At 39.3% G+C, this 20,175-nt stretch overlaps 2 protein-coding genes across 2 annotated transcripts in view; both read right to left on the reverse strand.

Annotated features, from left to right (window-relative positions):
• The window catches only part of LOC128353413 (xylosyl- and glucuronyltransferase LARGE1), a 43,726-nt gene extending 27,720 nt beyond the window's left edge, over positions 1-16,006 (reverse strand). The window contains exons 1-4 of the mRNA XM_053314108.1: positions 15,939-16,006; positions 12,528-12,640; positions 7,677-7,802; positions 3,715-3,870 (exon numbers count right to left, since the gene is read on the reverse strand). Coding sequence (XP_053170083.1) covers positions 3,715-3,870; positions 7,677-7,802; positions 12,528-12,590 — 345 coding nt within the window. The 5' untranslated portion in view covers positions 12,591-12,640; positions 15,939-16,006. The remainder of the gene's footprint in view (positions 1-3,714; positions 3,871-7,676; positions 7,803-12,527; positions 12,641-15,938) is intronic.
• Positions 15,551-20,175, reverse strand: part of LOC128353496 (xylosyl- and glucuronyltransferase LARGE1-like) — a 108,272-nt gene continuing 103,647 nt past the window's right edge. The window contains exons 8-9 of the mRNA XM_053314195.1: positions 15,939-16,043; positions 15,551-15,606 (exon numbers count right to left, since the gene is read on the reverse strand). Coding sequence (XP_053170170.1) covers positions 15,551-15,606; positions 15,939-16,043 — 161 coding nt within the window. The remainder of the gene's footprint in view (positions 15,607-15,938; positions 16,044-20,175) is intronic.

Raw genomic sequence — 20,175 nt, forward strand, 5'->3', positions numbered from 1 at the left:
AGCAGTCACCTTCTGGTCCTTATCAAGTAGCAACTATCACAGCTTGAAGCTTAAGCAACGTCTAGATGCTGGCTCCAACTGATTCCCATTCAAAGAGCCTCAACTTCTTTCTAAAAACACAAAGTCAGTGCTTTTAAGCAAGTCATAATAACCTGTATAATAACCTACAAATCCTTTAAAATATATAAAAGTATACATTTTCTATAATAAACCATCTATTTACTGTGATATTTATATTTTGCACAGAAGCTGCTGAGTCACTATATTTTGCACAATGTTTAGTACATGAATGGTATATATGACTGCAGTATGTATTCATGGTCGGAAAACTTCTGAAGCAACAGAACATTTTTTCATTTTCATACTTGCAAACTGATCTGATGGGCCAGGCCCGCGGGCCTTATGTTTGACACCCCTGACTTACAGTAACTTTTATGTCAGCTGAGTAGGCTTTGATTGAAAGCTGTGATTGACAGTTGGCTCATCTGTTGCTCTTCTCGGCTTCAGGACTCACACTGAGTTGGACTACTATCACAATATTTCACAAAGTTCAATGTGACTCGACTATGATACCTGCCATGTTAGTACAATTTAGCTAAAGTTGCTAATGTTAGCCCAAGTGTGTATCCCAGTGAATTATCATTAGTTTGGGTCTGAGGTAGCGGGCGTTTCCTGGCTCCAAATGGAGAAGATGTCACCGACCGGAAACTGCAATGTTGGGCTTCAAACCAGCTCACTTTATACACAGTTTATGTTCCATATTCACCTGCAGTGTGGTTTGAGCTTGTTGAAAAAACAAACAAAGAAATCAAATCCAAACAAATAAAAACCAAACTCCCATACTCCCCCCGCAGTGATAGACGTAATGATTGAGAGATGTTCTGCCAACAAATGGAGCTATTTTCAGCCTGTATTTTCAATTGAGCAATACTGTCTTTTTGCAATGGTTAAGGTGATAAGTTATGATTGATGGATGTGAGGCTTCCTAAAGAGGTATAGGGAAGGGGAAAGTGTAATGCTATGACCCAAGATTTGGGAAATGGTAAGTTATTATGTTGTTTCAGAAAATGTGGGCTGGTGTGCAAGGCCAGACTGAGTGAACGTAGTGTAATAGTAAAGTCTGTGGTGCATTGGGGACATATGCTAGTGTCTGTGGAACCCATTAAGTGCACCACTGCACCTGCTGCACTTAATGGGTTTTGCTAATCAACACTGCAACACTTCTTTTCTTTAAATTATACAAAGTAACACCTGGTTGACCCAATCTGATTTTAATTGGTCAAAGTTGGAATTAACAAGATGTTTTTCTTGCAATAGACTCATAGAAGACTCCTTTAAGTTTTGAAAGCTATTATTTGAAGTCTTTTTTTGCTGATGGATTAATTCCTGGACGTTCCAGGCTATAAATTTAATCAGTGACATTGACTTTTTTTTACATGAGTAATGAAAATGAATATTCCACTAATACATGCAGAGGGTATTCAGGGTTTCCTCTGCAGTGTGGATGAGAATTACAAGATCTCTGCAGGCAGTGAAGTAAACCAGCAATGTCGAAAACATTAGTGAGTTTCTGCCTGATATTTATAAGTGATGTTTTTTATGAGTGATGTTATAAATGTATAGTTACAGACACATCCAGTACCTAGGCTGTTCTATGATGTTTACTATACTGCTGAGTGGTTTTGGTGCATCACGCCGAGTCGTCATCATCAGTCCATCCCCATCGTGTAAAAAAGTGGGGTCTGTTTTTTCCAGTCTGCTCTCTGCTCTCCTCTCATCCCTCTCCTCTGTCTGCCTTCCTGCTCCAGCATATGTCATTTAGCCTGCGCACGGCTGCGTTACACAACAAGCCCGTCATGCTTCTTTATTCCAGCCTTGCAAACTGTTGGCTAGTTGATTTGTTTACAACACACCGAGCTGACCAAGTGTTTCCACTAGAATCTGATTCTATTTGTGGTGGTAGCTGACAGGGTGGGTAATGATTTCAGCATCTAATTATAAAATACTGCAGTAAAAGAAAAAAATAGACACTTTCTTGTTTCTTGTTTCTAGAAACCCTTACATACTGTCTAGGTCAAAGTTGAACCGTTTTGACATTTGACAGCTGTAAAAGCACTCCATATGTCTTTTTATATTAACCCTGAAATTAGATTTTTCCTAAAGTGACCCCAAAAATGCACAAAATTAAAATATTTTAAATGTTATACTGTTGTATAATGTTTGTCCATTGAGTCTGTTCTGGGTCAAATGATCTCTGTATCTATGTCCATGTGTTTTAGTGAAATGAATAGTTAATAGTTTTAATAAGATAGTAGTTTTTATGATGTAGCAGTGAAGACTGATGGCTCTAATGGTTATACAATAAACCCCACACTTCCATAAAGTTCTGATCATTTTACCTTTACATTAAATACATTTACATCATTATTGCTATGTTATATTTTCATGTCTTAGGTCAAATAGGACATGATATTGTGTGATAGGAGCTGTTTTTTCTCCATAAATGAAAAAAATACACTCTCTCTGCTCTCTGAAACATGAATCAAGGTTTAATCACATTTATTGATCAGTCAGATCCACTATATGTTTTCTAAACAGATGTGTGCTTCAAAATTTGATTTGGTATATAAACTTTTTATGAGAGGATTGTTAGACCAGGTCAGAATTGACCCAGAATGTACTGTGAGGGTGTAGAATATAAACAGTATGTAAGGGTTAAACAACCTTTGAGTTTACAAGGTGCATTTAGTCTTTACAGTGTATGATTAGCGCTTTTCAAGGTGATGTAGACTTACAATCAACTGTTCAGTGTATCTATCCAGGGTTTTATACGAATGCGTGACTGAGATCACATCCACTGTAATATGGATTAATTATAAATAATAAATAAATAAATAAATAAATAAATAAATAAATAAATAAATGAATGAATGAATAAATAATAAATAATAAATCACGTTCTTTCCTCTCAGTTTTGGCCTTTCACAGTAAATACAAACTACTGTTTCACAGTAATCACAAACAAGATTATATTCATGCATACTGTATGAAGAGACCATTACTTCAGTCCACAGTGACTCTGACTGCTGTTAAAGTGTAAATTCATCATTTTCTGTCTATTCCACAAGATCTTGCTTTCTCTATGATTGTAAAACTACACCATTAAAACTATTATGACTATTTTAGTTGCTGTAGTGGAAAGGAACAATACATGGACTCTATAGTGGGCTCCATTGTGTTGTTCTGCTGTTTAAACATGTATTTATTCTCTTGCAGGCAGAGTGTGATGGACAGAATGGATTAACAGGGTCCATAGTTCACCTCATTAACTCCTCTCTTCAACATTTCCCCCCCACCGAGATGAAAATGAAGCATCATGTCCCAGCTGACAGAGGAAGCCCCATCAGACAGACGCTGGTTAGAACTTGACTGTGCCTCACAATGTGGAGTCTGCATTACCTCCAGTACCCCAGGCTAATTATTACAGTTGTTTGTTTAGTTCCTCACATACTCTGCCAGGAGGAGAATGGCAGTAGTGCAATCAGCAGCAATTCAATACATATATTGAAAACACACAGAACTGTACACCAGCAGCTTTTCTTGCATATCTCCAATTGTCTCTGAGAAATTCACATATTCCAAGAGTTCACAGCTGCGGCACTACATTGTTTACAACTGTACACCATCTTATTTCACTAAGAGGTTTGTACCTACATTTTCACTGTTGTGGTCGGCCTCGCTGGGGCAGCCGAACAGCTCTCGTCGCAGCAGGTTGCCGTCGTACTCCAGAAAGGTTAGATAGAGATTACGGAAAAACTCCACATGCTTGTTCTTCACTCGCAGCTTCTTGGGAGAGTTCCAATGGATGACCTGGTCAGAAGAACCACAGAGAGCAGAGCAGAGAAGGTTATCTGCTTACTGTTGACACTGTAATGTTCAGAACATTTGATTGTAATGCATAGACATTTAGGGCTGGGCAATATTACAATATTATATCGATATCGTGATATGAGACTAGATAGTCTTAGAGTCTGGATATTGTAATATCGTGATATGAAATAAGTGTTCTTCCTGGTTTTTACAGCTGAATTACAGTAAGTTGATGTTATTTTTTGAACTTCGACTGTTGTAGCTGTTCTATTATTTGCCTTTACCCACTCAAAAATTTCATTGTGTTAATTTTTATTAATGTGTTAATGTTATTTTGTGAAAGCACTGATAGTCATGTCTACAATACTGCTGCAATATCAATATCGAGGTATTTGGTCAATGATATTTCTTTTGTCCATATCGCACAGCCCAAGTACAAAGATGTCTTGCCCAAATCATGAAGCCCTGGATTTAATTGGTCATTTTTACAGTCAAAGATTTGAATACTTACTCATTCAAAGGTTTTTCTTTATTTTTACTATTTTCTACATTGTAGAACAATACTGAAGATAAAATTATGACATAACACATATGGAATGTAGTAAACAAAAAAGTGTTGAGCAAACAAAAATATCTATAGTACCCAGCCGTTCACTCCACTCATGTTCCATTCACAAAACACTACTTTTCTTTAGCCGGTTTGTGTTGTGGAAGATGGGAGATCTGTTAGGATGACACAATGATGGCCAATTAAGTGTGAAGAAAAAGGTACACTCAAATGCTAATGATGTTCCTATTTGCAATGTTTGTACGACCAAATTACAAAAACAAGAGAAAAAAATGTTTTATTCAGCCAGGTAATATAACACAAAGGAACCAGCTCAAAGGGAATCCTAGACACATCATAGTGCTGTCACCCAACAGAAAACCACCACAGAAATGGAAAAATGTACCAGATAGTTTTGTGATAGTGTTGTTAAATAAGGGTCTCTGGCAAATGTAGCCTAGGTTGATTTATGTCTACAATAGAAGCCGATAAAGTCACCACCACAAACACAGTTACTTCTTCACTGTACATCAGCCTGGAACCATGGTAACTATGTCCCTCTGTCTTGCGTGACTGACAAAAACAAAGTGTTATAAAGTGTTGTTTTCAGAAATAAAATTGACTCACTATGAGAGGGCTTGTCCCGTCACCTCATGTATCTTGTTGCTTATGCACCAAGCCATTCTAGAGGTAGTCCAAGCCAAGCGCCTCACTGGGTCTTCTTGATGCCCAGCCGTCACCAGACCTCCCAGAATACTCAAACCACTATGTTCTGCCCCTGGTTGCTGTGTAGTACCTCAGGTACACCGAAGCGACAAACCATCTTGCTGACCTGGCAGAGGCTGCACTCTGGTAAGGAACTGAATATGCTTCAAACCAAGACCCATGTTTCTGGCATTGGTTTCCATGATTAACGGTCACCAGTGTGGCTAGGGCGGCACAGGAGCCTCATCGACTGACTGGAACCGTGTCAAGGCCGTGGCTCAGTCCTCACTCCATTCAAATATTTGTTTTTTCTGGGTCAGCTTGTGTAACAGGCAGGCAATGCCCTTGATGAACCACTAGTAGTAGGAGTCCAGGGCCAGGAAGCTCGGCAGCTGTCCGACATTGCGGGGGTCAGGCCAGTCCCCCACAACTCACTGACATTTCTTGGGATGAAGACACAGACCAGCCTGGCGGATGGCACAGGAGACATCCTTCAGGTTGGCCAGAGCACTCTCGAAGTTTGCAGCATGAGCAAGGAGGTCATCTAAGGAGCCAATGCAGTGGCTTTGGAGAATATTAGCCTGGGCACTTTCCATAAGGCACTTGAAGGTGCCCAGTGCATTACAGAGGCTAAAAGGCATCACTTTAAACTGCCGAAACCCCTAGCTAATGGAAAATGCGGTCTTTGGGCGTTCCTCTTGAGTCAACTTCACCTGGCAGTAGCCGTTGGAAGGTTGAGGGAGCTGACCCAACGAGGCAGCAGGTAGGAATATTTGTGGAGAGGCAGTAGTCAATGCAAAAACACCAGGTGCCATCCTTCTTCTTAACCAGGACAGCTTAACTGGTGGGCTCAACGATGCCTACTCACAATCTCTTTGATCTTTTGCTCTGCCAAAGCCTGCTTGGCAAAGTGTAGGCACGAGGGTGGAGGCGAATGGAACACACTTCACAGTTGTTGATGCACACCCCCAACACACTACAACATTGCAAATACTGTGCTCTTGTATACTATAAGATTTCATGGGTGTTATTTCATAGTTCTGATATCTTCAGTATTGTTCTACAATGCAGAATGTAGTAAAAATAAAGAAAAACTCTTGAATGCGTCAGTGTATCCACATTTTTAAATTGGCACTGTAGATTCCAGTATTTTTGGAGATTGTCCCATACCAAAATTGGCAGTGAGGATATCTCAGTCTCTGTGCCATTCTCTTTCAAATCTCTCTTTAGCAAGTCAAGTTTTGGTGGTAAAGAGTGCTGGACATTATTTTTAAGGCTTGATCAACCTTTAAAAACACTTGAACAGCTCCTGCTTCCCAAGTGTCTTCAAACCAAACAATAAAGTCAGAATGTCTCCTGATGCATGTGCAAGTGGGGAAAACATATTGAGTTCATATAAGTTTGACCCAAGCCATGTCATATAATGTAACTATATTTAATGTGTGCCCATTTAAAACCAAACACTGGAAATACTATCTGGCCATTTACCATATTTATTGGAGTTGTTAAGCATTTCAGAATCTCTAAAATGTATCGACCTATATACAGGTCGTACATAAGGGTGTGATAAGATCTCCTTCAACCAATTGCATCAAGAGGAAGTCAGGAACGAATGACATCACTGTTTAATGACACTCTGGATAAGCTGCTCACTTGACTTTATTATTGTTGTCCTTTAACTACTTCCACATTCTGTATATGCAGTAGAAGATTTGTTCAGGTTCAGCTTCTATTCTAAATGTTTAATAATGTTTGAAATGTTCAATACATTAGCATACCTTCAGCTACAGACGTCATTCAAGCTTTAAATTAGATAGCACACTTCAATCCATTTAACTTCTTCTTCTTTCAGTGGTTACACCTAACATCACTTCACTCTTCTTTCAGAACCTACACTGACTTCTATCACAGACTGTTGCATCATGCCCACCTGAAATATTTGACTCCAGCATTGAGGATCATCTGTTTACAACCATTTAAATGTTAATATTTTGATATTGATGCATTTGAAAGGCATACTGATTTATGCTTGGAGCAATTATATCAAATGAGCCATGACACTGACAAAACCATTTAAAAAGCACCTCCAGGCATTATTGAACATAATTGGCAGTGTAGCTTTGAGGTGTACTAAATGTGTTTGTCAGGAAGCCTAATTACTAGTTGTTTAGATGCAGTTTCTTTGCTGGATAAAAAGGCAGAAATTGGAAGAATCAGATGAATTTGATCTGATGAATGGACACAAAGCTTCTTTGAATTTCATACAAATATGTTGTGTGTATACATGCTATGTTGTTGTCCTCCCACTGTGAGCTGCTAACACAATCAGATAGCTCTGCAGATGCCTGGAAAAGACAGGATGCCTTTTCAAGGTTACCAAGAAAATCCATGAAATCCTTTTAGTGTGCCAAAAAATAGGAGCAAACGTGTGTCGCTGAGAGTGTGGGGCTGGCTCGGACAGACTTCCTGCTCTGAGACTCATGATTAATGCAGGTCAGGTCTTGTATGTCTGAAGTGACTGAGTGTATGCACAGTGGAGACAGCGGGGTCTCACCTTGAGGTCTGACACGTCTTTGTAGCACTTCTCAGAGCGGGTGTGGTCGGACAGCTGGACGTTCCAGAAGCAGGGCAGCTGGTGAACCAGGAATGGGTTCTGTTTGATCACAGCATTGAAGATATCCTGCACACAGACACACACACACACTGAGCCGTATGCTTTGCCTTATGTTTCATCATCTAAAGACCTGCATCACACAGTCTATTCTGACCCTGCTGCCTGTTTATTTGATGGCCACACAAAACTGTCTGTTAATGCGTTTAAAACAACATATTGATCAAAACATACTTACACACATATATATATGAAAGTGCTGTACAGTATAGCATACTGGTTATTATTATTATTCTATTCATGTTACAATTATACATGAACAAAGAAGCTCAGTACAGGGCTGATGCGTTTCTCACATACTTGACAGTGTTATCTGTTTGCAACTGGAGGATTATAATGCATGTTCCACAATATCACTAAGATCTATGACTGTGTATGATGTCAATAAATATAATATAAACATAACAGGGTTACATTTGGGCTGCACTATGGGTCCCAAGTGGATTTGTCTGCAGTTTCCGTGGGTTTTAGGTAGGGCCCAACTGAGTGAGTTTCACAAGTGGGGCCCATGTTACTAAAACAATATGGGGCCCTGTTTTTAATTTGCCCTGTTTATGCCCATGTCCGCTTAGCCCACTTACTAGCCCACATTTAACCCATGTGGGGCCCACATGCACATGCTGGCTGGGAGTGGCTGACTTTGACTAGTTAAGCAAATTACAGTTTTTTTCTATTGGTTTGGCTCATTTCTTGAAACAGAAATTACATTCTCAAAACTCTAAGATCATTTGAGAGAACAGTCTTACAGTTCAGCACAACAACATAGTTCACTTGCAAAAGCTCATATCTCTCCCAAAACTGTTCACTCATGCTTCAATACTAAATTCCTTTCCCATATAAATAGTCAGTGCCACCAAAAGGCAAAAGATCCTTCTCAATTGCTTTGGCTCATTTCTCGAAACAGACTGGACGTTCTCAACACTCTTGGTGCTTGGTGCCAAAATAACCTGGATGGTTCAGCACAACACCATGGTTCACCTCCAAAAGCTCATATCTCTCCCAAAACAGTTCACTCATGTGTCAAAACTACATTTCTTTCTCATATAAACAGTCAGTGCCCCCAAAATGCATTGTCCCTTTGGCATTGTGTGAGCACTGCAAGTCAAAATGGTTAGATGTTTTGTCACTATGGCAGAGGACCATTGAAATATCCCTTATGTCCACCTCTCAGTCTTAGCCCAGTCCTTCATTCACAATGGTTACTGTACTAGTTTTTTTGTCTAGCTAACAGAATACAATTGTGTATAAAACTGAAAAAAAAATAGGACTTTACGGTAAGAGTACCCTCCAAGGTTTGACTTCACACATTGCACTCATACTGCCAAGGAAATTGTAACCATTTTTATTCACACACATAAAGTAACTTCCATACATCAGAGTTAAAAGAAAATGTATACAGCACAATATACTGTAATATAAACATACACACAAAAAACAAGGACAATTATATGTAGCCTACAGTGCTGTAAATAAAGCCGGAGATTCAAAACTAACATTTCTTCACTGGTCGCTGTCCTCACCCTCCCTCTCCTGGTCATCATCCTCACCCTCCTGGCCATCCACATCCACGCTGTCTGTCTGGCCACAGATTCTTGTCCACATCACAGTGTATATTCTCCCTTGCGATGCAATGAGGGAAGAAACGGCGTGCATGTCGCAACCATCCCCTGCACTGATCTCCTGTAATATCATCACAAGCAGTGTCCATTGCATGGAGCAAGGACCTCTGATTTTGAGTCTGATGTTCATACACTCTCCACCTCCAAGCGGAGAAAAACTCCTCAATAGGATTGAGGAAAGGAGAGTAAGGTGGTAGGAACACCATGACCATCCTTGGATGAGTAGTGAACCAGGCTCTGATGAGTGGGCCACGGTGGAAATTCACATTGTCCCACACAATTACATACTTTGGTAGGTGAGGCCCTACGAGACTGCTTTCATTTTCATTTTTCTTGCTCCTCGACCTCGACCTCCTCCACCTCCTCCTCCTCCTCCTCTGACACATCAGTTTAGATCAACAGGATCTATTCACTTGGAAATTGTGCTAAATGTAGGCTAACTGTGCTAACTGTAGGCTACCTGTACTTATTCATTTGCAAATATGTACAAAGACATTTGCAAAGTGATGAAATCAATGAGAAATACAATTCTGTTGTGAACAATTGCCAAGTGGTTTGGAGGTTTGTCCATGTTGTTTTGAGAATGTAATTTCTGTTTCAAGAAATGAGCCAAACCAATGGAGAAAAAACTGTAATATCAATCCATGTGGTAATAAAAAAAATGGGATATTGCCATAAATCAACTGTTTCAATGATATGTAACATCACCAATGATAGTCCAATACAACCACAGATATAAAAGGAACATATGCAGATTAGAAGCTCTTTCACATCCTAATATACTAATCCACCATTTATGGATGTAAGTGCATGTTGCAGATGAATGGTGTACATTTCTGAGGACATGCACGGCCACTGAGCAGCCATCACGCACATATGAACACAGTTAAAAGCAGGTGTAGCAGTGTGACTGCAGATGGTGGTCATACATCAACCGGGAAGAAATAATGCACTTCAGTATTAAAGCAGCCAATATAAGAGAAGAACAGAGCAAATCATATTAAAATAGTTTGTGTAAAATGAAAACTCAAAAGAGATCAGTGATGACAAATGTGGAGCTCTATAGAAGAGGAGAGGGAAGAGCTAAGGCATCACTGAAAAGGCTTAACTAGTTAGGAATGTAATTAAAAAAAACTAAAATAAAAGTAAAAAAAAAAAGCAACAGCTTTGGTGTTTTAACCCTTGAACCCTTGTTCTTGCTTGTTTGTTCTTTATCACAAAGTTGTATTCTAAAAAAAAACTCTTGCACATGATAAAGTCTTAGTGGCAGGTGCATAAGATCATTAATCCTTGACTTTGAAAGACAAACCAAAGAGTCCAGCACACTTGAATTCACTTCATTAACAGAACATAATATTCACGAATAGCACCTGGCTGCACTCTAAACCAGCTGGAAATATTGTAGATAAACATATCCCAAAAATACAGGATGATATATTCTCTAAAGTTTCAATTCAGGTTGTGTTGGTCTGAATGGTGCTAGTGGGGAGAAATATCACCCAGGTGACAGCATCACCTTAAAAACCATACTACTGTGAAGCATTGGATCCAGATGTTACTGCTTTGGGGCCACTTTAACAGTCCCGACTCTTCTTCTGTCTAGTTAGTGTATTGTGCGTCTCCAGATGTTCAGGCTTTTATTCCTAATTGATGTGTAATCACACTCATAAAGCTGGAGGCTTCACGTGACTTCTGAAGAAACCTACTTTTGGTTACATGTGAGAGACTTCTTGACTTTGGGATCATTGTGGGTTCACAAGACAACAGAGCCAGTGACAGATTCCAGCCTCCTAATGGGAGACATAAAAACTCTATAGCCACATAATGAATGCTGCAATAAAGAGGGCTGACAGTCCATTGGAGAAGCTCATACAACAGAAGGCAGATGGAATGCTGAAACAATTTCCAAAGCCCCGTTCATTTTCCAAACTGCATACCTAGCGGGACTTTACTTAATGAAGGTTTAATTAAAATCTCATAAACGTACCTCTCATCTAGATGAGCTCTGAATAGCTCCAAGATAATGGAGAGATCCTTCGCCAAGGTCTCAGTGTATGCCCTTACAATGTTAGATATGGAACACAGCACGGGGTAAGATAACACCTATTTATGACCTTCAGTATATTTATACAGCCTCAGGCCTGAAAGCTCAAGGAGAAGGAAGAAGGTGACATTTCTGAAACTCCACGCTTTTGAAAAATGTTGCATCCAGCAATCTCCAACAAGACTGAAATTCTGCTGCTTTAGGGTTGAAGTGGAACAGGATTATATGTTGTGTGGCCCAGTTTTTAGCCCCATTTAGTCCCTTGCTCCATTTATTCCAGCACTGCCATGGCATGTGTGAAGAAGCACGAGACAGAAATGTTCAGCTTTATGTGTGAATGTGTCTCGATTTGATTATTAGAGCTTAAAGTCTGTGTAAAGTAAGAATAAATATGTGTTCTGAGTTTGACATACCACAGAAAAGTGTGTTGTTAAACCACCCTGCCAAATTTGAATGATTAAAAAAATCACCAAATATATGAAATTAGGCTTCAAAGTTGTGTAAAAATCAGTCTCTTTGTCTGCTACCAAACGCTGTGGGCGTGGCCGCCAAGTCTGCTGAAGCCCCGCCCCCTACCAAGTGTCACCTGTCAATCAAAGTCACCACCTCTACTAGAAACATGGACGCTAGGTTTGAGAGCTTTCTGCCGCTAGCTCTGCGGCTAACTCGGCTGCTAGCTCGGAGACTAACTCTGCGGCTAACTCAGCTAACTGGCTAACTTTAGTAGTAGTAGTGTGCTGAATGTATTTATACCTCTACAGCAGCAGGGGCGGGTTTATGATTTTTTAAATCCTGAACACAGAAATGTTGAAACACAGTTTGTGAAGCCTAGCTCCACAATTCAAATCTAAATGGTTGGAATGCTTTTTACACCTTTTTTAGAAATACATTTATCACCTATTTAATGTGTTTAGAAGAAAATGTCTGAATTCACTTTACACGGTCTTTAAAACAAAAAAGAATAAAGGCGTAGGACTAAACATGTTGCTTACTTCCCACACCCTTTCAAAACATCCAATGGTTATTATTTTAATTTTTAAGTGACAACGTGTGTTTACATGTGTGTGTTACCTGGTCTGCCAGAGAGGTGGACAGCATGCTCATTAGTTCCCTCTCTGCAGTCAACCTCCACATCTGCTCCCATCTCAGCTTCCGTAGCCGATCCAGGAGAAGCAAAATCACCCCTGTGAAGCACACGCACACACACATAGAGGCACACACAGAGTGAGATATGGTAGCTTAAGAAACAGAGAGATTAGTATCTTGCTGCCTGGTAAAGGTGATAAAGTCCCATCATGAGGCTCTGAATCACAGCCTTGTGTTTTGTGAGATAAAGCTGTAGGCTTTAAGCTTAGCGACAGACTGACACTGGATGTAGAAAACATGTTAAAATCCTCCTGGAAACTCAAATCACTTCTTCTTTGTTAACTTTTGTCCCCAAACAACCAAACAAACAACTTCTCAGACCCCTTTTCTAATAAAAGAAATCTTCCTGGCTGCTATGGAAAAAGAAAAAGAAAAAATCAAGCAGCCAATTTTGAGAGGGAGAGACATGGTGAGTAATTTTTCCAGATCGGAACAAACAAACCATCTTTCACATCCCGCTGTGCTCCATCTGTTGCCACGGCCACGGCCACAAAACCGACCAACCGCAGCTGAACTGGAGGCTTTGTGTCAAATTGCTGTTCTGTATAAATGCAACACGTGCTTTTTTATTTGTGAAATGTGCTGCTCAGTCACACTTGCAGGAAGTTTAATAGCAGGATATGCAACCGTTTTACAATAAGAGCTGGTTCAGGTGAGTTTTACACCACTGCCATTGAAATGCTGTGAAATTCACAGAGCTGCTTGAGCCGGCCATGCTGTTTGTTTTGGGTTATAGTCAATAGCAAGATTATCCTGCTGCTCCAGACAACAGAGAGAGAGAGAGAGAGAGAGAGAGAGAGAGAGAGGAGAGAGAGAGAGAGAGGAGAGAGAGAGAGAGAGAGAGAGAGAGAGAGAGAGAGAGAGGAGAGAGAGAGAGAGAGAGAGAGAGGAGAGAGAGAGGAGGAGAGGAGAGAGAGAGAGAGAGATGAGAGAGAGAGAGAGAGAGAGAGAGAGAGAGAGAGAGAGAGAGAGAGAGAGCTATATGTCTCCTGAAGGAAAAACGTGCTGGATTTGATGGAGGTAAAAAAAAAGTAGGCAAGGGAAAATAACAACAAGGTGTAATGGAATCCAATCAATTCTCCTATCAGCAGCTGTGAGGTTCTGTGTGTGAAATTACACCCCACGCCCTTTTGAAAATGTTTTTTTTAACAAGCCTTGTGGACGCCTTTGCATATTTCATCAACGCCTCTGCAAATTCACTGCTTTCTTGCAGGGGGAAGGAACAGGCTCACGGCTCACTCTGTGTTTTCACTGTGAGGCTTTGAAATGTGGAGATTTAAGTTCTGGCAAGTAATAATAATAATAATAAAAGAGCAGACAATGTTCAAAATGTCAAAAGAATTCATTTGGTTTGAAACAAACTAATTACATTCCATATATCTATTAGCTTTAACTGGATTATTGTATATTGTATTATTGATATCCAGTAGACTGTGACATGATACATAATAACTAGTTAACCATTACATACTGCTATTTGAACATTTGAGAGCTGTAAAACACCTTATACACATTCCTGCTAGCTGGACTTTTCCTAATGTGACCCCAAAAATACAAAAATAAAGAAAAAGTATAATTTTCTAAAATTTTTGTGGAGCTGATACGCATTTTTATAGATGAAAATTTCCAAATTTGACCTATATTCATAACAAAATTCAAAATCAGCATCCAAACCTGTTTGTTGTATTCATCATATTCTATAAAATATCCACCTGGACCATAAAATAGTGATTGTGAATGTCTTTTTTTCTATAAATAAGATAATTGATGAATTATTAGTCAGAATATGAACAGTATGTGAGGGTTAAGCTAATTAATATCAATCATTGTGCTGATGGAAAAAAAGGAATATTGCCATTGAGCAGCACAACGGTCCAATACAAGCAGAGATATGAAGAAGAGCTTCAGTACCTCTATATACAAACAGTGTCTATCTTACCTATAAACATATTACTAACTCCTCTGTCATATACTTTTATTGCAGCTAGTATAAAATAAATGGATGTACTTAAGGTTCAGTTACATTACATACTGATTATAGTAATCACAAACTCTGCTGTTTTATACTGTACTAAATGTTTTATACTGCACTAAAAATGGTGATGAAACCTGCTGGTAAATATGTACTAACTTCCACATTTTCAAACACAGTGCAGCAAAGTTTGTACTGACCCAACAAAACACATCAGTCGAGTTAAAGTGGAACAAAGCTAAACTTTGACCTACAAATGGGCTCAAACAGAGAATGCATGTGTAACATTGGCTGACCTTCCATACATGTTGACAGCAGTGTAATGTGAGCATCACTTTAAAGTCTGTGTAAAGTAAGAATAAATATGTGTTCTGAGTTTGACATACCACAGAAAAGTGTGTTGTTAACCACCCTGCCAAATTTGAATGATTAAAAAAATCGCCAAATATATGAAATTAGGCTTCAAAGTTGTGTAAAAAGCAACCTCTTTCTCTGCTAGCAAACGCTGTGGGTGTGGCCGCTGAAACCCCGCCCCCTACCTAGTGTCACCTGTCAATCAAAGTCACCACCTCTACCAGAAACATGGACGCTAGGTTTGAAAGCTTTCTGCTGTTAGCTTGGCAGCTAACTCTGCGGCAAACTCAGCTAACTGACCTTTTTTAGAAATACATTTATGACCTATTTAATGTGTTTAGAAGAAAATGTCTGAATTCATTTTACATGGTCTTTAACAGTTTTGTGCTTGCAGGAAATTATGTCACACATGTGATGACACATATCAATCAAACTGTGATTTTAAAATGCGGCTGTCATTTCATACTCAACTTGGTTTCATACTTATTTAGTTTTTCAGATGTATTTACAGCTGCCCACACACAGGCCCTGAAATACTAATTTCTCTATACATTAAATATTCATGACTAAATAACGTTAATGTACTAAAACATCTAATAATATTTCTAAAGAGTTTAACACTCTAAAACTCCACCAGGACTGTGTGGGTGTGGTTTGATAAGATCTGATTGACAGCAGCTTGGCAACATCACCAGATCAGACAGAAATGCTCAGTCCTGATTGGTGCACAGAAATATGTGAAAGCAGCATTTTCCAGTGAGAAGAGTTCTGATGAAATAACACAAATCTGTCATCTGAATGAACCGAACTGCTCTAACGTGATTATTTTGTCTTTATTTACAGCCTCATCACTCACAGTGAAAAGCCGATTGAGAAAGCAGAGCAGCTGTGCATTTGTACATTGCATTGTGGGTCTATAGTGTCCACCAACAGCAAAATGCATACTGACTTGATTAATTGAGCCTCTTTTCCAGTGATAACACAGTGTGGTACAGAAGTGGGACACTCACCAGTGTTGAAGCCTCTGCCCAGAGCCGGCCAGGGCCGATGGTTCTTCCACAGGTTCCCCAGGTACCAGTCACTCTGATTCTCCACCAGACCCAGAACCTGCTGACCTGAACAAAGCACAAACACAACACCATTACTGCTTTTTTTTTTTGCAAGTTCTATTCTTCAATTCTACAACACACAGCTTTCCTTTAATTCCCTCTATTTCACAGCAGAATTCATTCCACTTCTATCTTCTCATATATTATGTCCTGAGGCTTCTGGCTGCAGTAATATGTTGGTTGTAAAACAAACTAAATTTAAATTTTCTTTGAATATTTAAATATTGCATCTCATCATGCAGGATTATTTCATAATGAATAATTGAAATATTCTTCTTTTGGTGTACACACTTCCCTCCACATGGCTTGTCTACTCTTACATCAGCTTGTGATTTCACTTTCCAATGCTTTCAAACACACCAAGGGCAAAGGTGTTGACTTGTGTGTTTAAATCAAATGTGAACAACTGCAGAAAATAAAGTGGTGAATCTCAGTTGGTTTCATCAGAGTGTGTCCTGTCAGCTGTGTGAGAGAGAAGCATCCCAGAGGTGATGAGAACAGAAAGTCAGCAAACTTACAACTCATGTCACTGTTAGGAGAAACAATTGCTATTTCTTACATTCTCAGCTAAAGGCTCACATTCAATTCAGTGGATTCAGACATTGAGAATGTGCTACATTTGATTTCAGTATAATATGCATTTTCACAGCACATAACAGAAATACTGTTTCCATTCAACATTTCTAATCACTTCTGCTTTAATGTATGTTCAATCATTGTTCAGCTATCGTCAGATACTATCAACACTTCCTTCCTTTCACATTAAAAGAGTTTTTGTGGCTTAAAGATTTGACTTTAGCATAACTAACAGTGATATACAGAGTTACATATACAGAGTCACAGCATGTCCATGTGGGCCCCATATGGGCTACATGGGTACTGAGTGGTCATGGGCTTGAACTGGGCAAATTTTGCAGGTCCCACATGGTTTCAGTAACATGGGCCCCACATGTGAAGCCCATGTGGGTTGACTGTATGAGCCCCATAAGGGATGTAAGTGGGCTAAGCGGGCATGAACATAAACAGGGCAAACTGTATGGACCCCATATTGTTTCAGAAACATGGGACCCACGTGTGAAGCCCATGTGGGCTGGCTAAATGTGCCCCATTTAAGGTCCATTCTGATCCAACTTAGATTGCATATGGTAAACATATGAGGCCTACATGGGTCTCACCCAGTTGGGCCCCACCTGAAACCCAGTCAGAACCCACTTGAAGCTCATATGGGCAAACACAAGTGGGGTCACGATGAAAACTGCAGAAGTTGAAGAAATTATGATAAATAATGTGTGAATGAGTGTTAGTGTTAAAAAGAGCAAGTGTTTGACATCATATGACTGTAGTACTGATGAGTGTTGTGATTCATACAGTTAATTATACAGGCGAATAGGAAGAGTTGAGTTTTCATCAAGAGCAAATTAAAACAAGAGCAGATCAAAAGACATGATGACATTTCAAAATCAATGTTGGGGTACTTTTAAAAGTAATTAAGTACATGACAAAATGAGTGCCATTAAAAATCAACTAGTTCCATTCCAGCATTACCTTGTGATAACAGTAACTGGTTAGAGTACTTTAGTGTTACTTTGTGATTCCTCTTGTTGTTGTAGTCCAGACCTCCTTTAAATATAATGAGTGTAGCATCATCACACAGCCAAGTCTGGATCATCATGTGTAAATCTTTACACTAACAGCAGGAATGACATACACACAATGTCCCATTTACCGTACTAACCCTAACCCTAGCTCTTTACTACAAAAAAATAGTAATGGTGCGATTTTGTGGCCGATTTTCTTTTCTCGTGGCAAAAAGGTAACTACATTAATAGTTGGTTAAAAATAATAATTACCTTTTTGAAACAACTGAGTACTTAAATTTCAGACTTAAGACGTTAGGTTACTCGTTACATCAACAACGTAATCAACTCCTCTCATGCGCTACTTAGTAACATGTTACACCCAAAACTGGTCAAAATACAATCACATTCTTATAAAACAGAGAAACTGTCTGCTATAAAGCCCTCTCTCTCTCTGCAGTCAATGATAAAGTCCAATAATGTATGGACTAATAATCCATTTTTTGTATAGCAGCTTTAAAACCTTGATGTAAACTCAATAAGAACACCATTTGCTTTTATCCTGAGATAAAGAGATAACCAACTGATGATCTGCAGATAACTGTCTGTTCTTAACTTCTCTACACTTAGGACTGTGTGCAGACAGAAATAGAGGTAGTAGAGGATCAGCAGCAGACACTTCAGGGTCAACTAGTTCAACACAGAGCCAGCAGAAACATAATCCCTTCATAAAGTAGGCTTTTTTCTGAGTCTGTGACAAAGTGGGGAAGAACTTTAAAGGTGCAGTGTGTAGGACTTAGTGGCATCGAGTGGTGGACTTGCAGATTGCAACCAATTGGTCACCTCTTCCTCTCCCCTCCCAAGTGTGAGCCAGAGCTGCACTTTGACTAGATGTAGATATAAAGAGCTCATTCTAAGCTAACAAAAACACAATGATTCTTATTTACAGCTGATTCTACACTAATTAAAACATACTTAAGTAGATGCCACTAAATCCTACACGCTGCACCTTTACCTGCCACCTCAGAAATGGCATTCTGCTGATATAACAAAAGGTGCAAATTGAATTAAATGCTCAGCTCATATGAATGTAGAGTTTTGGAGCCACTAGACAAAAAGATATAAAGAGGACAGGAAAGGAGGCGAATGAAATAAAGAGGAGAGAAGCCACAAGATGAAGGGACGGGAGGGGAAAGGATGTACGCGGGGCTTCAGGGGCTGAGATTATGGAAGGCAAGCTGGGCAGAGATAAAGGTCGAGGAGATAGGCATTAGGGAGGAGATAGGAGCCCAGAGAGGAGGCATGGGTGTAGCGGTGGCAGCTTTAATGAAAGCTGTAAGGAAGATTAATGAGAGCTTATTGGAGCAGGCAGCAGAGAGCAGGCTGGTCCTTTAGAAAGGCTGCAAAACAAAGAACATCAAGGTGATGACTGGAGCTCAAAACAAAACACTGAACAGGTGATTCTTCTTCACTGTGCCTTCATCAAACACTTCCTGTTGGTTTAATCTCATTATCATCAGTGATGGGAAGACACTTTTACTGCAGTTTTATCCTTTTTAGATTCTTCTTCAAATTTTTATGAAGGTTAATCATTTTTTATTGCAATTAAGTCATAAATGTGTGTGATTAATTATCGTTAATGACATTTTAATCGTGCTGAGACTCCATGAGAAGAACATATCATTATTGCATTTAATTTAAATTGAATGTATTGAGAATCACATGCACCTTCTGCTTTATGGTGTCATTAGTCTATCAGTGACCCTGCAGCTGCCACATCTGCACTTTGTTATTGCTAGTTTAACATTACACATATACACATTAAGTTCTTTTTTTATTTTTAAAGACAGATTTATTGATTATTTTGGCCTCTTGGCAGTGGAACAAAACACATAATGGCAAAGTTGTCTACAATAGTATATAACCCTAGCCCTAACCCTAACTATACTATTGTCATTACTTGCCAGTAACCTTTTTGGACATGTTTTGGATATTTGACTATCTGTGTAGGGATTGTGTGGTCTACGTAACTGCTGTGTTTTTGAGAATCCATGGCAGAGACTCCTCCTCCTCCCCTGGACTATAACCTCAGCACCATGGATAATCGTTCCTTCTTTTCTGCTGCCCCTCGTCTTTGGAATGCCCTTCCTGACCATCTGAAGTCACCTCAGACTGCTGAGAGTTTTAAAGGAAGACTTGGGACATTTCATTTTATCACAACCTTCTGTCAACCGTCTTTTCATTAATGTTTTGTAGCACTTTGAGATTTGTTTTCAAACGTAAAGTGCGTTACCAATAAAAATATAGTATTATCATTATTAATATTATTATTATTAAACTAATCTGACTCATGGTCTATTGACACACACAGCAGACACAGGGCAACATAAGCATTCATTTAGAGTCATGTTTGTGTTAACCTGATGAATGTAAGTCCAATATTCACTTTATTCCTTTAAGCTCCGTTTTAGTCTCCACCAATTCCTGACAAGAATACATCTCTTTAGCTACTAAATGTTCCATTAGTCCCGTTTCGGATCAAATTTAGGAGGCGGGAACTG

Source organism: Scomber japonicus, chromosome 23 (assembly GCF_027409825.1).
Source record: "Scomber japonicus isolate fScoJap1 chromosome 23, fScoJap1.pri, whole genome shotgun sequence".
Taxonomy (NCBI): Eukaryota; Metazoa; Chordata; class Actinopteri; order Scombriformes; family Scombridae; genus Scomber; species Scomber japonicus.